Here is a 17,634-nt window from a genome sequence, read left to right on the forward strand (position 1 = left end):
ATTTTGCACATATAATTGATAAAAGTTTTATTGCTAACCTAATTAGAATAGTATGCTGTATAAAATAATGCTATACAATTCACCTAATCTTTGATGAAACTAAATTATCATTTTTGAGTGACTAAGTAACGGAACGACAATTTACTCAGGAATATAATGACCAACAAAAACTTAAGGAAACAGTATCTTGCATAACTTTCCTTCTATTAATACGAAATACGAAAGAACAAGTCTTGGATATTTCTTTCTAGTATGACAGAGAGGAAGCATATTTTCCTGTGTAGCAGAATAACAGGGTTACCACATGAGGAATTTAGTGGCAACACATACTATAATTATTGAAAATTTTACCATATATACAGTAAAAAATTAACAAAAAATGGGCAATTGCGGATAGTAAAAAGAATGAGAGCATCTGTGTGGAAACAATACAACACTCATCTTGCACATTTTTCCCTCCACTACTGCAACGAATGACATTTTGAAAGTGGAATTTAAAAATAAAATAATAATAATGATGATATAATCACCCAAACAAAACTGTCAACTTGGTTCCATCTCTCTACTTCCAGCTACAACTTTGCGGTGGCGCCGCTGACCAGCTCTTCGTTCTCTTCCACGCCTTCCAGGGCCTCTTCTAATGGGTGAGTTCGCACCCTTTTCAGGTGATGTTTCAAGCACAGGCAATGGAGGAGGATATGGTAGAGGGGGTGAACTGTGACCAAAGGTATCAGGTGGAGCCAGGCGCAGTAATAGATCTCTGTGATATTTCTGTAAAAAGGTGGTTGCAGTACATTTTCATAACACAACTAAATTTGGTGGAGTAAAACACTGCTATTATTATAAAAACTAATGCTGGAATATGTCAGATCCATCACAAGCAATGTAATAAATGAATCAAGTACTTTTTTTCTTATCTAGGTGTGAAAACATTAAAAGAAACAAAGAAAAACAATGAAATAAAAAGATTTCATCTGTGAGTAATCATCAATATGGAAAATGTTATCATTTGATACATTTGCTTTTTAAAGGTTGCGCACATGCATGTGCACATCTTTATTGCATTCAGTAAATGGTTTAACTGTTCAGCATCGCGCACATGCATGTGTTAATCTTTATTGCATTACTAAATGTTCGTCTGATCAGAATCAGTATGTACCTTCTGGAAATCAATGCAATAGAAAGATATTGAAATCCTGGCAAGATAGAATAATTACCTGAACTACAAAGTTGCGTCGTTCACAATCCAAAAACATGTGAAAATGAAAATCTACCCTCGACAAAATTTTGTCCCTGACTGTTGAGAAACTAATCTGGTCCCTTGAAGTAAATCGGTCAACTTCATTGAACCAAAGACAAGTAAAGAGGTTGCTTATAGGAACATGTTCTCGTACTATCACACATCCTTCAGGAACATCTGCAACTCAGACATGATGTTTGGAGTTTGTAAAAAGTTTAAAACAAAAACAATGAAATAGGAGCATCTCATCCCAGATAAATACAGGAAAGGCAGTTTAACCCACCACTTATAAGAGGAAGCTTGGCCTCTGTATATGGGGTCAATCCCTCTTTCTTGTAAAACTCAATCTGAAAGTCAATGGAGGCATTTTCATACTTTCCAGCAGCTTTATTTGCCTCAGCCTCAACCAATACATCAAAACGTCTATAATGCTTTGATATTGCAAAAGTAGCATTCTTTCTCCACAAAAACCTAAACAAGGGTGAAGGGTAGTTTAGGTGTCAAAAAATGTATGATGGAAAAAGAAAAGCTAAATATAGGTTGTAAAAAGTCAGAAAGAATATAATATAAGTATGAAATATGACCCCAAATTAATTACATTTTGGTCAACACTCCACATTAACATACATATAAATCTAGTAAAAGCTCAGGCTTGATTTTCATAGAACAAATACAGTATATATCAGTATTTTGTTCATCCAGAAACATATTATAACACCTTGGCTAGCAACTCAAAATGGAATCTAAACTCGGCACGGAGCTGTGGTAAGAGAAGAATTATACAAAACCAATTGCAAAACCAACAATTTTGTGCAGAGTGGATATACCCTTACTCGTATACTTCAGAGACAAATTCAATTTAAAGGATAATTTCCATAACTGACAACTCCTTTTACGCCAGCTATCTATGAGCACTAATGTCAGAAATATCAATTTGAAGAAATACCTACGCCACATGACAATAATTATCCTAATTTATACAATGCAAAGGCAGAGATCAAGACTTCTGATCCAAAATTATGTACAGGAAACATGTATTGATTTTATAGCCAGTAATCATGGGATTCTAGTATCTGTTACCGTACCTCTGTCACCCCAAAACAAACAATTTTACACTGAGCAGTCATGGATGGTATTTTGGGATCTGCTAGCAGGTATATCATGCAGACTACATGAGAAGTTTGTGAAGAAGGAAAATGGCTCATGTGTAGTATCAAGCTTCTGTTTCTTTTATTTTGTTTCTCTTTAGGGTTATTCTTAAAGGACTTCTGGCTCATGTGTAGTATCAAGCTTCTGTTTCTTTTATTTTGTTTCTCTTTAGGTTATTCTTAAAGAACTTCGTATTCTCCATTTTTTTCCCGACTTTCTCAATAAAAAGAAAGGGCACATAGGTTGGATTGGTGCATCAGGTGTGTCTGGACTGGACCCATGCTGCTGAAAATGTTGAGTCCCAAGTACAATGAACATACTGTGTAGGGCTTGTGTTGGGTATAGAAAGTTACACAAGCAGTCCATAGGGGAATTGAAAGTGCGACTAGAATAGAATTTAATCTAGTTGATGATTAAGTTAACCTTAGTTTCCACTGCTATGCTCTGAAAAACACTATTTTATTATTGGCAAGCAACATACAATAGTAAAAAATCTACAGCTTGAGTATTGGCAACCATTACACGTCATCTATGGACAATCTGAAGGAACTTTCTGTCTACATAGATTAAGATGTTACCTTGGGCAGGAAAGAAATTCCCTGCTTGGATTTCCAGGATTTTCGTGTTAAGCTATAAAATCCAAGAAACGTATTTTTGGAGCAACAAGTACATAATAAGGAGATATATGTGAGTTGCACCTTACATCTTTGAGGACAAACCATACTGGATTGTGAAGAGAATGTCTGTCTATGGACTTAGAGAGATAAATTGTGACCACAGCAAAACTATGGGTAGCACTCTAGTTAAAAGCAAGAGATGCATACTGATCAAACTCATATCACCTAGTCCCACGGTGGTCTGGTTTGAAAACAGGTTATAAGCATTAAAAGATAAAATAGGAGGGATACATATCTAAAAGAGAATTGAACAGAACAGAAACCTACATGCTAAACTATTTATAAAATTAATCATAGGAGGGATACTTACATCACTTTCACATATACAATGAATAGGCATAGTGGTATATTATATACAATATCAAAGAGACTCCCCGGACTATACCTTTCAAGAATTTGATATGGATCCACAACAAGCTCAAGCTTCCCATCAAGCCATATAGAATAGCGAGCATTTGGAACCATTCTATGCAACAGAAGCTTTGGAATCTGTGGAAAAAGTAATAAAATTTAGGGACGAGAAACATAAATGCCTATGCAAAATTTTGGTTTTATTCAATTCATACACAAGATCTAGCCTATACTAGGAGGTCTATTGATCTATGCATCTACCCTTCCCTTTGTGTGTATGCAAATAAGTATGGCAGTATTAAGCCTCAGAAGGTAGATTAACCAGAGGTGAAACCACAGCCAAACAATATTACTTTCCAACAGCAATGACCAGATCATACTGAACCACATAGCTATTTAAAAAAAAAAATCAGAAACAATAATGGTTAACAACCCATGTACTAATTTCTATTTCACACATGATGGTACTAGTAAAATGTAATTCTGACCTTTCCTGTCCGTCTTGCATCTGCGTAAGGAAGATTCCGAGCAACAATAATTCTCCATAAACCAATCTTCTTGCTGCTTCCCAGCCTGCCAGAACTGCCCAGATATTTTTCTGTTTCTTCATCTACGAACATAAGGAAGCACACGGTCTTCCTTGAATAGTCACTGACATTTTTTGGCTCGTTTATCTCGTCAAAGTTTCCTGAACAATAAATTTCATTTACAATCAATTATAAGCTTATAAACAAGTGAATAAATTCAGAAATCACGTAATACAGACCAAATATGGCTGATGCAACAACCACTCCGTTACACTGCTCCATTTCAGAAAGGTCAGCTTCATCAATGTCAAATCCTGTTTTGTGGCCAGGTTTAATTCCTCTTAAAAATCTGATTGGTATACACATTCATCATAGAAGATGGAGAGTGGATCCATGTCAGTGAAAAGGAACAAGAATGTTTTATTACTAGCACAAAAAACTATAACCACAAAAGAACATTCTTTGGTAGGTATAGATGTAAATTATAAGGGAAAAATTCAACAAAAAGTAAAACATACCCACAGTGTACACTCATTGACTCTCGTATATCAAAAGAATCATTTCTCTGCTTCAAAGTAGGATATCCACCAAATTCAGAACCACCAAATTCTCCATCTCTACTTAAATTTTCCTCATAGACATATGTTAAATTCCTAAGGACCGGTGATGGTGAGGGAAATTTTGGCATCAGTCCAATGGCTTCTTCCACAGGAAGGTAACACACCGGGCATGCTAAAACATAAATCAAGCCCGGATATTCAGGAGAAATACCATAAAAGATAAGCAGTCAAAAATATATCAATCACAAATTTTCGAACAACTAATTTATCTATACAGGGATGATGGGAAGAACTATCAAATTATTAAGTGTCAAAAGGTGTACAAAAATATTTAGGCATCAAATTAGTAAACTGGAACTTACGACGTGGCCCAGTACGCTTTTTATCCGCAGGCGGGGGAGGAAGTGTAAAGCTATTACACGGATGCCCTGGAGGAAGATAGTAGCCCAAAAAATAGCCAGGGGGTGGAGAGCTCAATTTTGTAGTTAAGCCCATTGCCTTTGTCGTAGAGATCTCAGATGTAGAATCACTTGTAGACATGCTTGCATTATCACTAATGCTTGGTACTGTGTTTCCTTCCTGAGAATCTTCACCTGAAAGCAAGCCACACGACCACCATCATGCTATGTTCTGAATAAGGTCAAATTCAAACGACATATGAAATCACAACTCACAGCACATTCTAGTATACCCAGTTGAGCCAAACAAAAGAACTAGGTAACAATGGCATATCACCACATAAAACATTAATGATAAAATTGAAATCCCCCTCCCCACAGGTATCCGACCAGTAATTCTGTTCAAGATAGTATCAGATACTAAATACGGACATTTTTTTCAGCAGGTGATCGAACTAAGCTTCGTTGCATTGCGGAAACTATTACCTTCCACTAGACCAACAACTAGGTGCTTAAATAGTAATAAACACATAATTACAATTTACCACAGCAACCATAAATAAATAAATGGAAGGAAAAAGGAGAGAGTGAGAGAACCTTTTCCAACATACAAAACCCAGATGAAAACTGCGGCAGAGATGAGACAGAGGAAGAGCATTCCGACCTTCTTGCGACCAGCGAACTTGCAGATCCAAAGGAATAACCTCTCCTTCTCCTTCTCCTTGAGCATCTTTGAAGCCTTGCGTGCAGAGCCGTTCTGTACCTGTTTATCCAAAGACCCATAACTTCCAGAACGAATTCCAATTCCCAATGGAGCAGACATTTATGCCCCACTCATTCCTCACCCTTCTCTTTCTCTCCACCCAGATCACGCATTCATCAACATAACAAAACCCAACGTCACCAATTCCCAATGCACTCACACCAATCCCACTCTCACTTCCAACTCAACAATGGGAAAAACAAATAAACAATAACAATAAATCAAAATTGATTTCCCTTTGTGGGTATTCAAGATCCCGAAATAACACAAAGAACAGAGCCAAATGAAACTCGCGCCTCCTGAAAAATCAACTGAAATACGTTCATATTACACTGAAAAAATCTTCCAAAAATGGAGACGAATCTAGGGTTTCTGATTGGTCCTGTAGGGTTTTCTGAAATCCGACACTAGGAAGAAATCCGGGATCGCAAAGTTCAAACTGTAAAAGAAATTATTGTTTATTTTTCCGCTGATCCGAAAGTAAGGAAGATGATCTCAGAGTCGGAGAAAATTTCCATTGAATATTATTTATAAGAGAGAAAATTACCTTATTGGGGAATAATCTTTTTTAAAAAAATAGAAACCTGAAAAATTGTGAACTCTGAAAGCTGGTCTGCACAATATTTGCCTCTTTCAGACACTCGTGCCTCACAAATTATGACGTGGAATGCAAAACTGGCACTATCCCTCCTCATATTTTGACATCTGCTAACTATAATCAATTATTGTCGTTAACTCCACAGTGCTATTATTCTTAATTATTATCATTAACTCAATGCTATTATAGTTCGATTAACTAAACAAAAATGCATCTGAAATCTCAACTTAATAATATTTTTTTAATTTGTTTGTCGGTATTCCATTTGTCCAATTTCTGGACAGTCATGATGCTCTGCCTCTCCCTATTAACATGGTGATTCATCAACTCATTGATGTTTGTATTAATACAAGGAACTTTATGGTGTTTTCAGAAAATATTCTGTGCCTACAATTTGGAAGATTGATGATAATGCAGAGAAGACCATTGCAGAGAGATTATCTCCACTCTTGTTATAGATATTGATGGATATGGATCCTGATAGCCTTTCTTAATCACTGCATATGATTATTTTATCATCATTGTAGACATGTTTGAACACCTTCATAATAGGCATGACAGAAACCATTTTTCAAGTATGAAAAAGTTTATCTTGTTCATAGAATTTTAGTGGGTGATTTTGGTTTTAAATTTTTCACAAAAATTTGAAGTGCGACAAATGTTGATCATCAATATATAGTTTCACACACGAGTTGACAGTCTCGGCATGAGGGTTGTGTCGGATATCTCACATTGACTAAAAATTAGAGTATTTTATAGTATATAAATAGGTGCAAATTTCACCTAATGAACCAGTTTTATGAGGTTGAGTTAGACTTAAAATACACTTTGTAATAATAGATGTCTATAAAAAAAAGTTGTTAAGATCATTTGTCTTTCATTTTGAAGTGTTGCATTGTGGTAATTATAAGTGGATGAGTGAGTGTATGATTCATAAACAATTTTTTTAATTCACGAATTATAGTTTCTATATGAATTGTTGTTTTTGTTTCAAAAGTTAAGGATGGCCATAAACTTTTACAAGGTGATCAATAACTATGTGTTTCTGTCCTCTTATTATATTTTTTTATTAAGGATAACATGTGTTTTTGAAATTTGCATTAAGACATTTAACTCGTGAAAGTTTTCACTTTAAGTGTAATATTTCTTTTTTAATTAAAGCTTTTATTAGTTATTTCATCGTTTACTTTATTAAGTATTTTTCGTTTTCATCCTTTCTTCTTTTTATTCCTCTCTCCCTCTTTATTTTAGGGTTATTACTCTTTCTTCATTTTTTTTAAACCACACTTTTTCTTCCTAGTGATTGTTTTTAAGCAATTTTTATGACATTTTTTTTCAAGGACTGTGATGAAATGAAATAGTAGTTCTTTCAATGGCTGGAGAAGGTGATTTAAAAAAAATACTTACTATTAATAAAAAAAATTAGAATTTTTTTAAATATTGAGAATTTTACATTAGATTATAATTAAAAAATATATTAAAATAGAGTTATTTTAAAATTGTATTCATAAATCATACATATCTTAAAATTGTATTGATAAATCATACATATCTCAATAGTTGTTAAAGTAATGTTTCTTTTAATAAATTGATAATAAAATTAAAAGAAAATGTTTTAAAAGAGAGGTAAAGTCCTTCTATTTATGAGTGTTGATAAATGTGAGTTTTGTTAGAGGTTTATCTCAAAGACATAATTGTATTCCATATAATTATTCTTCATTTACATTGTAATAGGCACGATCAAATGTACATCATTAATATGTAATTGTCTTTAATTTGAGACATAAATATTTTTCTTTGTTGTATGGTGCAATAATTTTATGTCATAAGATTTTTATGTGAGGCAATTAGTTCATGCACCTGAGTAAATATGAACTTGCACCATATGATATAATGATAAAAATGTTCTAAAATAATAAAAGGCGAAGATAAAAATACTTTCAGAAATTATTTTTTGAAATTCGTTTTTAGATTTGGATTTCTGAAATACTTTTTTCAATTCTTCTGAAAAATCCTTTTTAAATGTCTTTCCACATTTTGTTTCCTAATTATTTTTTTTCAAAACATATGTTTTGAATTTTAGATTTATTTTTTTAATAAAATTTTGATTTGTGAATTTTATTACAAAATTTAATTTATGAAACACAATAATCTACTATAGATTTATTTTTTCAGAAAGTATTTTTTGAATTTCATAATAAAGTATAATTTTGAAATTTTAAAAGTAGATAAGTGCAGGTCACAATTGCTAAGGTGTTGGAGGGATTTGTTTTTATGTGATTGTGAATAGTGGCGGGTATCAAATTAAGACTAAACGAAATAATTAGTGAGTTCAACAAAGATTAATATTACATCATTTAAAAATATTACGCTAATAATTTGTTATAATTCTGAAGAAATTATTTGTAAAGGTAAAAAAATAATATATTAATTAATAATTGTAGGAGATACTAAACATATTGTGATTGTCAGCATCCAAAATCTAGAGATGAAACAGCAGCATTGAGTAATTTGTTAGTATTAAGCTGAAAAGGAAAAAAAAAAAATTTTCCCAATTTTGAGATCTTTCCTCTTAGGGTTTGGGTTTCCTTGAAACTTGTTAGCATATAAAATGATTAGGGTGTAGTTTTGAGATGAGGCTTTCTCTTCAAGATCTATCATCCAAAAGGTTGGTTTAAGTTAGTGCATCATCCTTTCATTCCTTTTCTGTGCAAGTTGCATCATATTTATCTGCTTTTTCAACATTACATTGTTTCTTTTGCAAATTGGTGAAACGTATTCTTCATCATATTTTGCTTCCTTAAGCAGATTTGGTTTCATTTTTCCTTTATGTTCTCTCCAAAACAACTATCAATTAAGGGTTTGAACGCAATAATATATATATATATATATATATATATATATATAATCGGTCAAAATAATTGATAGGAGATCATTCAAGTGACATAACCAACATAAAATTAAAATATCTAATAAATGTATCTAGACACAACATGTTTAATATAACTACGATATAAAATTATACTTTAATTTTTAATTTAGATAGAGTATAAAAATTTAATATAACTTTATAGTTATGCACATCAACTAAAAACAAAAATATATATTAAACAATATTTATTATTCTCACATTGAATTTTAACTTAAATGTAATTTTTTACATAATTTCACCGTAGACAAAACGAAATACCTTGTTCATTGGCTATGACCGTTCAGTAGAAGTTGAGTATTTTCCGACCCTAATGTATGTATGGAAATGTTGACTAATAAGAACTATCCATTTTCAAATAATTTATGGTAAAAAAAGAGAGTATATTTTACACTTTTTCCATGTTTCTTGTACGTACATAAACGTATACTGGAGTGTACTGAAAAGCCTCGAAGTATATATTTTATTTTCAAAGTACAAAATTTAATTAAAATAGAAAGTTATTAACATTTGTTGTAATTTGTTGTTCTTTTAATTACGCCCAAATGTCATTTTATTTTAAGTTTTTTAAAATTATTTAAGTATTCACTAAAAAATATTATTAAATAAAAATCAATTTAAAAAAAAATTAGTTGTTATAATGACTAAATTAAATATTATTTTAAAGACTAAAAAAATTATTGATTTTTAAATTAGTTTCTATTATCGATAAATAGTTTTTAAATTGAATTAGCTAAAAAAAAAAATTCTAACAAATTTAGAAATCAAAATTTTTTTAGTCTTTATTACGAAGTGGACTTTAAGCCTGACTCAAGGCCATAAAATCAACTCATAGGATTGAGGATTGCACCCACTTATATATAATGAAATGTCATAATCTCTAGTCGATGTGTGTGATCTCCAACAGTCTTATTATTAATTTAGTCCTATTACTACTTTTTTTTGTTTACTTAAAATCAATAAATTTTCGTTCCATGTTCAACAAAATTACAAGTTGGATCAATTCTTCTTTTTTGTTTACTTAACTCAGCATAATTTTTTTTCTCAATAAACATAATTTTTTGTTTACTTAACTCAGCATAATTTTTTTTTCTCGAAATACCATAAAAAAATCAAATCCCTCTATCTATATCATAATCTCACATTTTACACTTTCAGAATTTATAGTGTGTCTTAAAATCTGTAATATTTTTTAATCATGAAAAATAAAATATTTGTTGATTTAAAATAGAAAAAAATTGACGATATGATTATTTTCTAATTTTAAAGACATGTTTATTTGAAAAAAAGTCTTATATTGTATTTCCATACATTTAATAAACTTGTATCAAAATGAATGTGTGATTTATCCAGCATAGGATTTTTATAAAACCATTATATTTATAATACACATTATATTAAAACTTTTCTTAAATATCTCTTAATGTGATCCTAATAATTCTGTGTAAGAGTATTTGCATACCAAAATATAATCATAGCAGTTACGCAAGTAAAAACAAGAGATAAATTAATTTAAATTGATATATATATATATATATATATTTATTAAGAATGACCGGAATCACTTGCTCTTAGTTTTAATTTTTATTTTATTATAAATTAATTGTTCAGATTAAATAAATAATAAATGCACTTAATTTCCTTTTAAAGAATTATTAATATCTCATATGTGCCTCACATGAATATTATTGCAATAACCTCTCCTCTTCATTAATATATATTATGAAAAATTGTTTTAGTGAGAGTTTCACTCATTAAAAAAAGTTCATTTTCAAGATCTTACTTTACTTTATAATATATATATTAAATATAGTTTCATTATAATTATTTTAAAATTTAATTATAATATTATTATAATTAGACATATTTGAATGTAACTTGTTATAATATTCACATTATAATTTATATAAGTTACAATAATTAAATATGAAAATTTAATATAATGTTATAGCAACTCTAATATTTATTTATATTTTAATTTTTTTTTTAACAATACAATGTTTATTTTATTATTAATCTAAATTTTAATTCTTTAAAATATTAATTGGTTTTTCATAAATAGTTGTATAATAAATATGTGTACTATTATATTTTTCTATCATTACAACTATTTTTTCTCAACGTTAATTAAATTAAAAGTATACTTAAAAATAAATTATTCATATTAAAAATAAGAAATAAAAAAAACTTAATAAATAAAAAAGGAAGAGATCCGTAGTTAATAACCTCACGTATACGTATTGACTGACTTTTGGTATTTTAAAATTGAACTATTTCTTTTAACAAGAAAAATCAACCATTTTGATTAGTCAATTCTTCATACTAATTGTTAATTATATACTTTATCATAATTAAGCATATTTATGTCAAGTTGTCACCAACCTAACCCAATGGTTTTTTTGCAATCAATAAAATGATAAATACTTCAATAGGTTTGACCGGGTTGACTCAGCATGACATTATTGACATTGAATTCACAATCCAATTTGCATTAAAAAACACAAAAACAAAATGCATTTAGCCAATTTTGTACGTTTTTTTAATCTAAAGTTTGTGGAACGTTGATTCATTGACTGCCCTTGCATAGGATTTTATAAGAACGTTCATCCGAATCTAATATGATACAAATTTATAAATAATAAATATATGTTTGGAAGAAAAATATTTTATTATTGTAACACTCCATGACATAAGGATTAAGTCATTTTTACGTGCATTTTCAGATATATCTCTTATTTCTTAATTACTTAATTATATATATTTATAATATATATATATATATATAAAAGGATTTACAAAGAAACTAATGTAATAAGGATTTACAAAAAATTAATGTATACAAAATGAATACTATATGATTTTGTAAAAATTACTCAATATATCTAAATTCAATATATCACAAGTTTTGTGGTATTCAATTTGTTTATAATATCTTTAAATGTGAGTTTTGAAAGACTCGTTTTAGGTATGTTATGTTAGACACTACCACTTAAAATAAGATTTTGATTTACAAGTAGATTGTAAAATAAATTATGAATGTAAGTTAATTGCATTCAAAGTCTATGCACTTACAAATGTTATAGTGTGCAAGAAATTTTCTTCAATTTGTCATCATTTGATGTCTTAATTTACATGATTTAGATCATCAAGAAAGCATGAAGATTTAAGTTAGTCACATATTTGTATACTTAATAGATATAATCATAAATTAATTAGCATATCATTTTACATATGTTAGTAACTTCAAGTGAATATATATCATATAATGCGAATTCACACAACATGACAATGCTAGTCCAATCATTACAATGTTGCCCCAACTCATAACATCACATTCTTACATTAGTTAATTGAACATAACAAATTATTAGACTTTTAATAATGTCACTTCAATTAAACTATGTTGTTTGAGCAACTCCCAATATTTTAGAACAAAAGAGATCACAAAATCTCCCTCGTTCAAGCTATAATGTATTGCTTAAGTGATAGGTGTCATAACTTTAGTGTTTAATAATTGAGCGATATACCTCTAAAAGAGAGAAAATCAATTTGTTGTGTTCTTCGCTTAAACCAAGAATCAGTTGTGTTTGAATAATAAAGCACGTCACTTGAGCAACATAGATATCAATTAAGCGATATAGCTCTATAAGACTTAGAAATCAAAACAAAAACTCACCAAATATCTCAAAGATCCATTGCATATGCGACTAGTTACACTAGACTGATGAGCTTCATAGAGAGGAAATGATCATTACAGTCTCTCTCTATCAAGTTTTGGCTTTTAGCTTGAGCAATTAGTGATATTGCTTAAGTGGTTATTATCTAGTCACCCAAGTGTAGGGATGACAATGTAGATTGGCCCACCCCGCATTTGACCCATCCTGCATAGAATATGTGGGTTGATTTTACTAGTCCGCCTCACATAAGGGTTGGCTCGCGGACCAGTCTGTATAAGAAATATTTGTTTAAAAAATTAATAAAAAATAATTTTTTAAATAGAAATTTAGATTGTTTTTATTTAAATGCATTAGGTAAATGGTCTCATAATATTATTCTCACGACACATACATAATAAGATGTGAGTAAAAATTATGAAATGTGAAATATAAGGTTGCATGAACAAAATATGGGGGTGCAAAAAGAAATTTATAGATTTTAAAGTTACGTGGGTCATGTAGGCCAGCTTGTCTTGCCCTGCAATTGGCCCGCGCAGGCTGCGAGTTAAGTGGGGGCGGGCCTTAGCATCTCAACAGGTTGGAATAGATAACTCACCCCACGTTTTCCGCAATGGGTCGTAGGCTAGCCCGCACTATCCGTCTCGCTTTATCATCCCTACCCAAGTGATATTGTTTTGCGTTCAAGATGTTCAAGTTGATAACTCTCATTTAAGTGCTTAAGCAAGATATGCAAAAATATTTTTTTTAACAAAGTTCAAAATGTATCCAAATCTAAAATTTCCCTATTTAATTATCCTAACAAGTTTAAAACACATAATTGAACTCAGTAAACACATCATTTTACTCACTTTAAGCATCACACCTCATTTTAACTCTCATAACCATTAAGAATGTTCAAACTAAAATCAATCAAATTCAATTTCAATACTCAATCCAATGATTCAACAACAATTACAATCATACACAAATCAATAAATTCATTATAATTTAAGATAACTTTCCTTATTTGACAGTTACCTATTCGTCCAACTATAATTATAAAAGAGTCAGATGACACCAAAATTCTAAAGTCAATAAATTCATTCTTTCTCAACCGTTCAACTCATTATATCTCAACCAAAACTACTCAGATATCTAAGGCCCTTTCTTTATCAGCATGTGAAAAGGTACAATAGTACAATAGACGTAGTAGTTATAATCAAATTTCAATTATATGTAATTTTTTTACTGTTTTCTATAATTACTTGACATTTATACTATTGTTATTTGATACTTTATTTTAAGATTTATATAATTTTATTCCTTAATGTATGACATTTTAAATCTTTAACAATATTATGTTTTTTTTATAAAAAATAATTTAATGTATAATAGGACAAATAAATATAAGTTTTTATTTTGTAAATAAAAACTAGTCAAACTCACACATCCTCTTGTTATCCTTAATCAACATCCTCTAATGTACTTTAATTAATTGAAAACTAATTTTATTCATTTATTTAGGTAAAAGGAATTAAGGGTATTTTGATAAAGAAAGAAAAAAGTATTGAAAGAAACAAACAAGTTAAGAAAAAAAAATGTCTTAGATATAGACAAAAGTGATATATCATGACTTAAATGGATGAATGAATACATAATTTATTGATTCATTAGTGAGTGCACATAATTATGTCTATCAATACCTAACTTTAATGAGCACTTATGAGCTGATAAGGGTTGGTGATTAAGATTAGTGAATAAAGCATGTCTTTAGAAATTATAATGAATAAACTTTGACATAGAGGATTGGTCTTTGTTGGTTTTTGGTGCATGTTTTGGGAAGGACATTAAATAGGTTAGTTCAACCGTAGCCTAATTAATCTCAATCCTATGCCTATTATAGATCCATACATAGTCCCTGGAAATAAGTGAATCAAATCTACAATAAACACAAAATAAATATGTATTTTAAAGTAAAAGTATTATTATATATATGCATAACTTACATTTTATATTAACTTTTAAAATTGTATTTATTTAATGTTTTATTTTAATTAATAATATTTTTATAGTAATGATTCTTTAGATATGTTTAAATTAAACTAAAATAAAATTATTAATGATAAAATCATTAACCATGAAAGATTTTTTTAGAGTGGATTTATATATAGATGGTTTTTATTTGAATTTATGAAATTAAAGTTATTTTTAAAGATATTAGCTTTAGTTTAAAAACCTACACTTGCATTATAACTTATTTGATTTTTTTTAGAAAGACTAATTTTATTTATATTAGTATTTTATAATGTAACTGTAATTGAATTATTTGAAGATAATCTTTATTTAACCAATGTCAAATAACACTTTTAACTTTAGTTAGGATTAAATCAAATTTGATCAACTTTGTTTCACAAGTAATTTTAAGACTTAAGATATATTTTCCTTTTACTTAACTCCTCAAAAACAATATTCAATTTACATGTGTTAAATATATAGTTAGTGTTTCTTTTTGAACCATTATGAAACTCTTCTTTTGAGTATGATTGAGCCATTTAGTGGTAAAACTTGTTGAACTAGACATATTATTTCTCATCCTCTTCGAATAAGAGTGTTTTAACGTTTTAGGCTTTTACGCTAGTGTGTTAATTCCTTTGTTGTTTATGTAAAACATATTAAAACCTTTCTTGCTTTACTTCTTTTATTCCTTATTTTTTTGAAAATAACAACACATATATAGACATGTTCTCCTTAGTTACCTTTGCAGATAGCATGAACGACTCCACTTACAAGATCCATATCTACTTGTATTGAAACACTTCTTACTAGAATCATACGTCCATTTGGAATATTAAGAACCCTTAAGCGAGATCCTATAGTTTCATGAGATTTATCAAGACACTAAGTTAATTTTATGTGAAGTTACTAGACAATGATGGTTGAACAACATCAAAACATCTAATTTTGAATTTGATTATAAGATTACAATATATTTTATGAACCTTAACAATAATGGATATCAAATACGATATTTGTGAGAAGTGTTTGGAATATTATTATTTTTTTTCACTTGTAAATAAACTATGAGGATAATAATTTTATTTATATTATGTACACTTCTTATACTTTTAGAAATTCAAGTTAGATGCTCTTAATAAAATATCTGTGTAGTAAATTTAAATGTAATGTTCTTAATAAAATGTTTGCGTAGTATAAAAAAAAGCGAGTTAATGTAATTTTCTTAAATAAACAAAACAAATGTATAGAATTTTAAAAATACTACAGTATTACTTCAATTCAAAACAACATTTGAAAGATTAAATATAATTTAGTCAATTATTAATAATTCATAACAATAATGTACTAATTTAAGATCTGTTTGTTTACACACTTTAAAATACATGCTTAAACTTTCCTTTAAAAGATTTTTGCTTCCCTTTCATCAAACCAAGAGGCACATTATGTACCGGCTAGATAAGTCAAAGAATAATGTGGACCCCACAATAATGTGAATAGTTGTTTTGTATGCATCTTGTTCTTTGAGTCTTTTGCTTAATTAGGTGACTTAAGAAAAAGTGAAGCAAAAGAACGTTATTTGGTACTATATAGTTATTTATATCATGAGAAGCATCAAGCACCAGTGGTCTAGTGGTAGAATAGTACCCTGCCACGGTACAGACCCGGGTTCGATTCCCGGCTGGTGCAATTTTTTATTTTTTGCTTGATTATCTTAATTTTATATTTTTTAAAATAAATTAAATTAAAAACGTTTATTGACTGTTTTCCAAGTTATAAAAAATAGCATAAAATATACCAACTTTAATGAGTTGGTAGACTTTATACAAAATTAGACTACGTCATAATGCGTCACTACTGACGGAAAGAAGGCACAAGTACAGTGTTGATTTTTTTGTTATCTATTTTCGATTGAACAGTGAGTATTTCTTATATATAAGGTATGTATTTGGATGATTTTTTTTAACTTTTAATAAATTAAAATTAGCTTATGTATATACAATTTAATTCGTAAATGTTTAAGAAGATTATAAGAGAAATGTTGTGAAAAAGAAGGTATATTTGGTAAAAGATGAAGAATAAAAGGGAGTCAAATGCGAAATTCACATTCCGTTCCCATCTTGTGTTTGTTTGATGTGAGGCGTGAGTCTTCGTCCTTCAATTGTTGGCCATAGAATTTCAATCTTTCTCTCTCCTATCATTCATAGTCAAATTCTTCATATTCTTCAAACAAAATGCAAAAATAGCAATCCTTCTTATCCATGTCACGAGAAAAATGTTAGACCCAGAGATAAAAATCTTAGTTCTAAGTTCTTTCATGTCTCCTTGCCTTTTTATTTTCAATTACAATTTTATCATTGTAACTCAAAAATTTAATATTAATCATTCAAAGACCGTACTATAAGGATGTTTTGTTTGGTCAGTGTGAAATAATATTTGAATATTGCATGGTTTTTAAATTTTTCATTGACAATAAGTGAAAGCATGGTCACCCCATGTCCCCATGTATTTGTCTTTTCTAGCTTAAGTCAATAATACAATTTATAATTGGATTTTTATTTTGTTTTTTTGCTAATAGCTAAGGAACATGAGAGGCCATTAACAATGAAACAAATGGGTAAGGGTGAAAAAAAAACAAGTTGTTTTCCATTTGTTGTTTTTGGGGTAAACAAGGTACAACAAGTGGTGTTGGTTCGTACTTTAGGTGCGAAACTTTAGTGTAAAGGCCAAATGGTTAACTTTAGGAACCGTATCGTACCACGAAAGGAACCGT

At 29.5% G+C, this 17,634-nt stretch overlaps 1 protein-coding gene and 1 non-coding gene across 3 annotated transcripts; one reads left to right on the top strand and one right to left on the bottom strand.

Moving 5' to 3' along the window:
- Positions 1–312: 312 nt before the first annotated feature.
- Positions 313–6,356, bottom strand: LOC137812048 (probable hexosyltransferase MUCI70). 2 transcript variants are annotated; one of them, XM_068613925.1, is made up of 10 exons: positions 6,213–6,356; positions 5,500–6,104; positions 4,867–5,097; positions 4,463–4,676; positions 4,184–4,293; positions 3,906–4,105; positions 3,452–3,555; positions 1,524–1,711; positions 1,218–1,417; positions 313–771 (listed from the first exon to the last, which is right to left on the bottom strand). In XM_068613925.1, exons 2-10 carry the CDS (start codon positions 5,723–5,725, stop codon positions 544–546), a joined length of 1,701 nt encoding a protein of 566 aa, XP_068470026.1. In that variant the 5' UTR covers positions 5,726–6,104; positions 6,213–6,356; the 3' UTR covers positions 313–543. The 2 variants fall into 2 exon arrangements, with proteins under 2 accessions (XP_068470026.1, XP_068470027.1); XM_068613926.1 differs by having other exon boundaries at positions 5,500–5,964; positions 6,213–6,331.
- Positions 6,357–16,479: 10,123 nt separating this feature from the next.
- On the top strand, positions 16,480–16,550 carry TRNAG-GCC (transfer RNA glycine (anticodon GCC)). The gene has a single exon. It is a non-coding gene; the product is annotated as a tRNA-Gly (tRNA).
- The last annotated feature ends 1,084 nt before the right edge of the window (positions 16,551–17,634 follow it).

This window comes from Phaseolus vulgaris, chromosome 2 (assembly GCF_000499845.2).
Source record: "Phaseolus vulgaris cultivar G19833 chromosome 2, P. vulgaris v2.0, whole genome shotgun sequence".
Lineage (NCBI taxonomy): Eukaryota > Viridiplantae > Streptophyta > Magnoliopsida > Fabales > Fabaceae > Phaseolus > Phaseolus vulgaris.

Bases quoted from the DNA above. Each gene is read 5' to 3' on its own strand.
- LOC137812048 (XM_068613925.1), bottom strand. From the start codon at position 5,725: ATGTCTGCTCCATTGGGAATTGGAATTCGTTCTGGAAGTTATGGGTCT. The intron at 5,098-5,499 runs GTTCTCTCACTC...GCTTGCTTTCAG, and splicing joins GGTTTTGTATGTTGGAAAAG to GTGAAGATTCTCAGGAAGGA. The intron at 1,418-1,523 runs GTGGGTTAAACT...TCTGAGTTGCAG, and splicing joins CAAGCTTCCTCTTATAAGTG to ATGTTCCTGAAGGATGTGTG.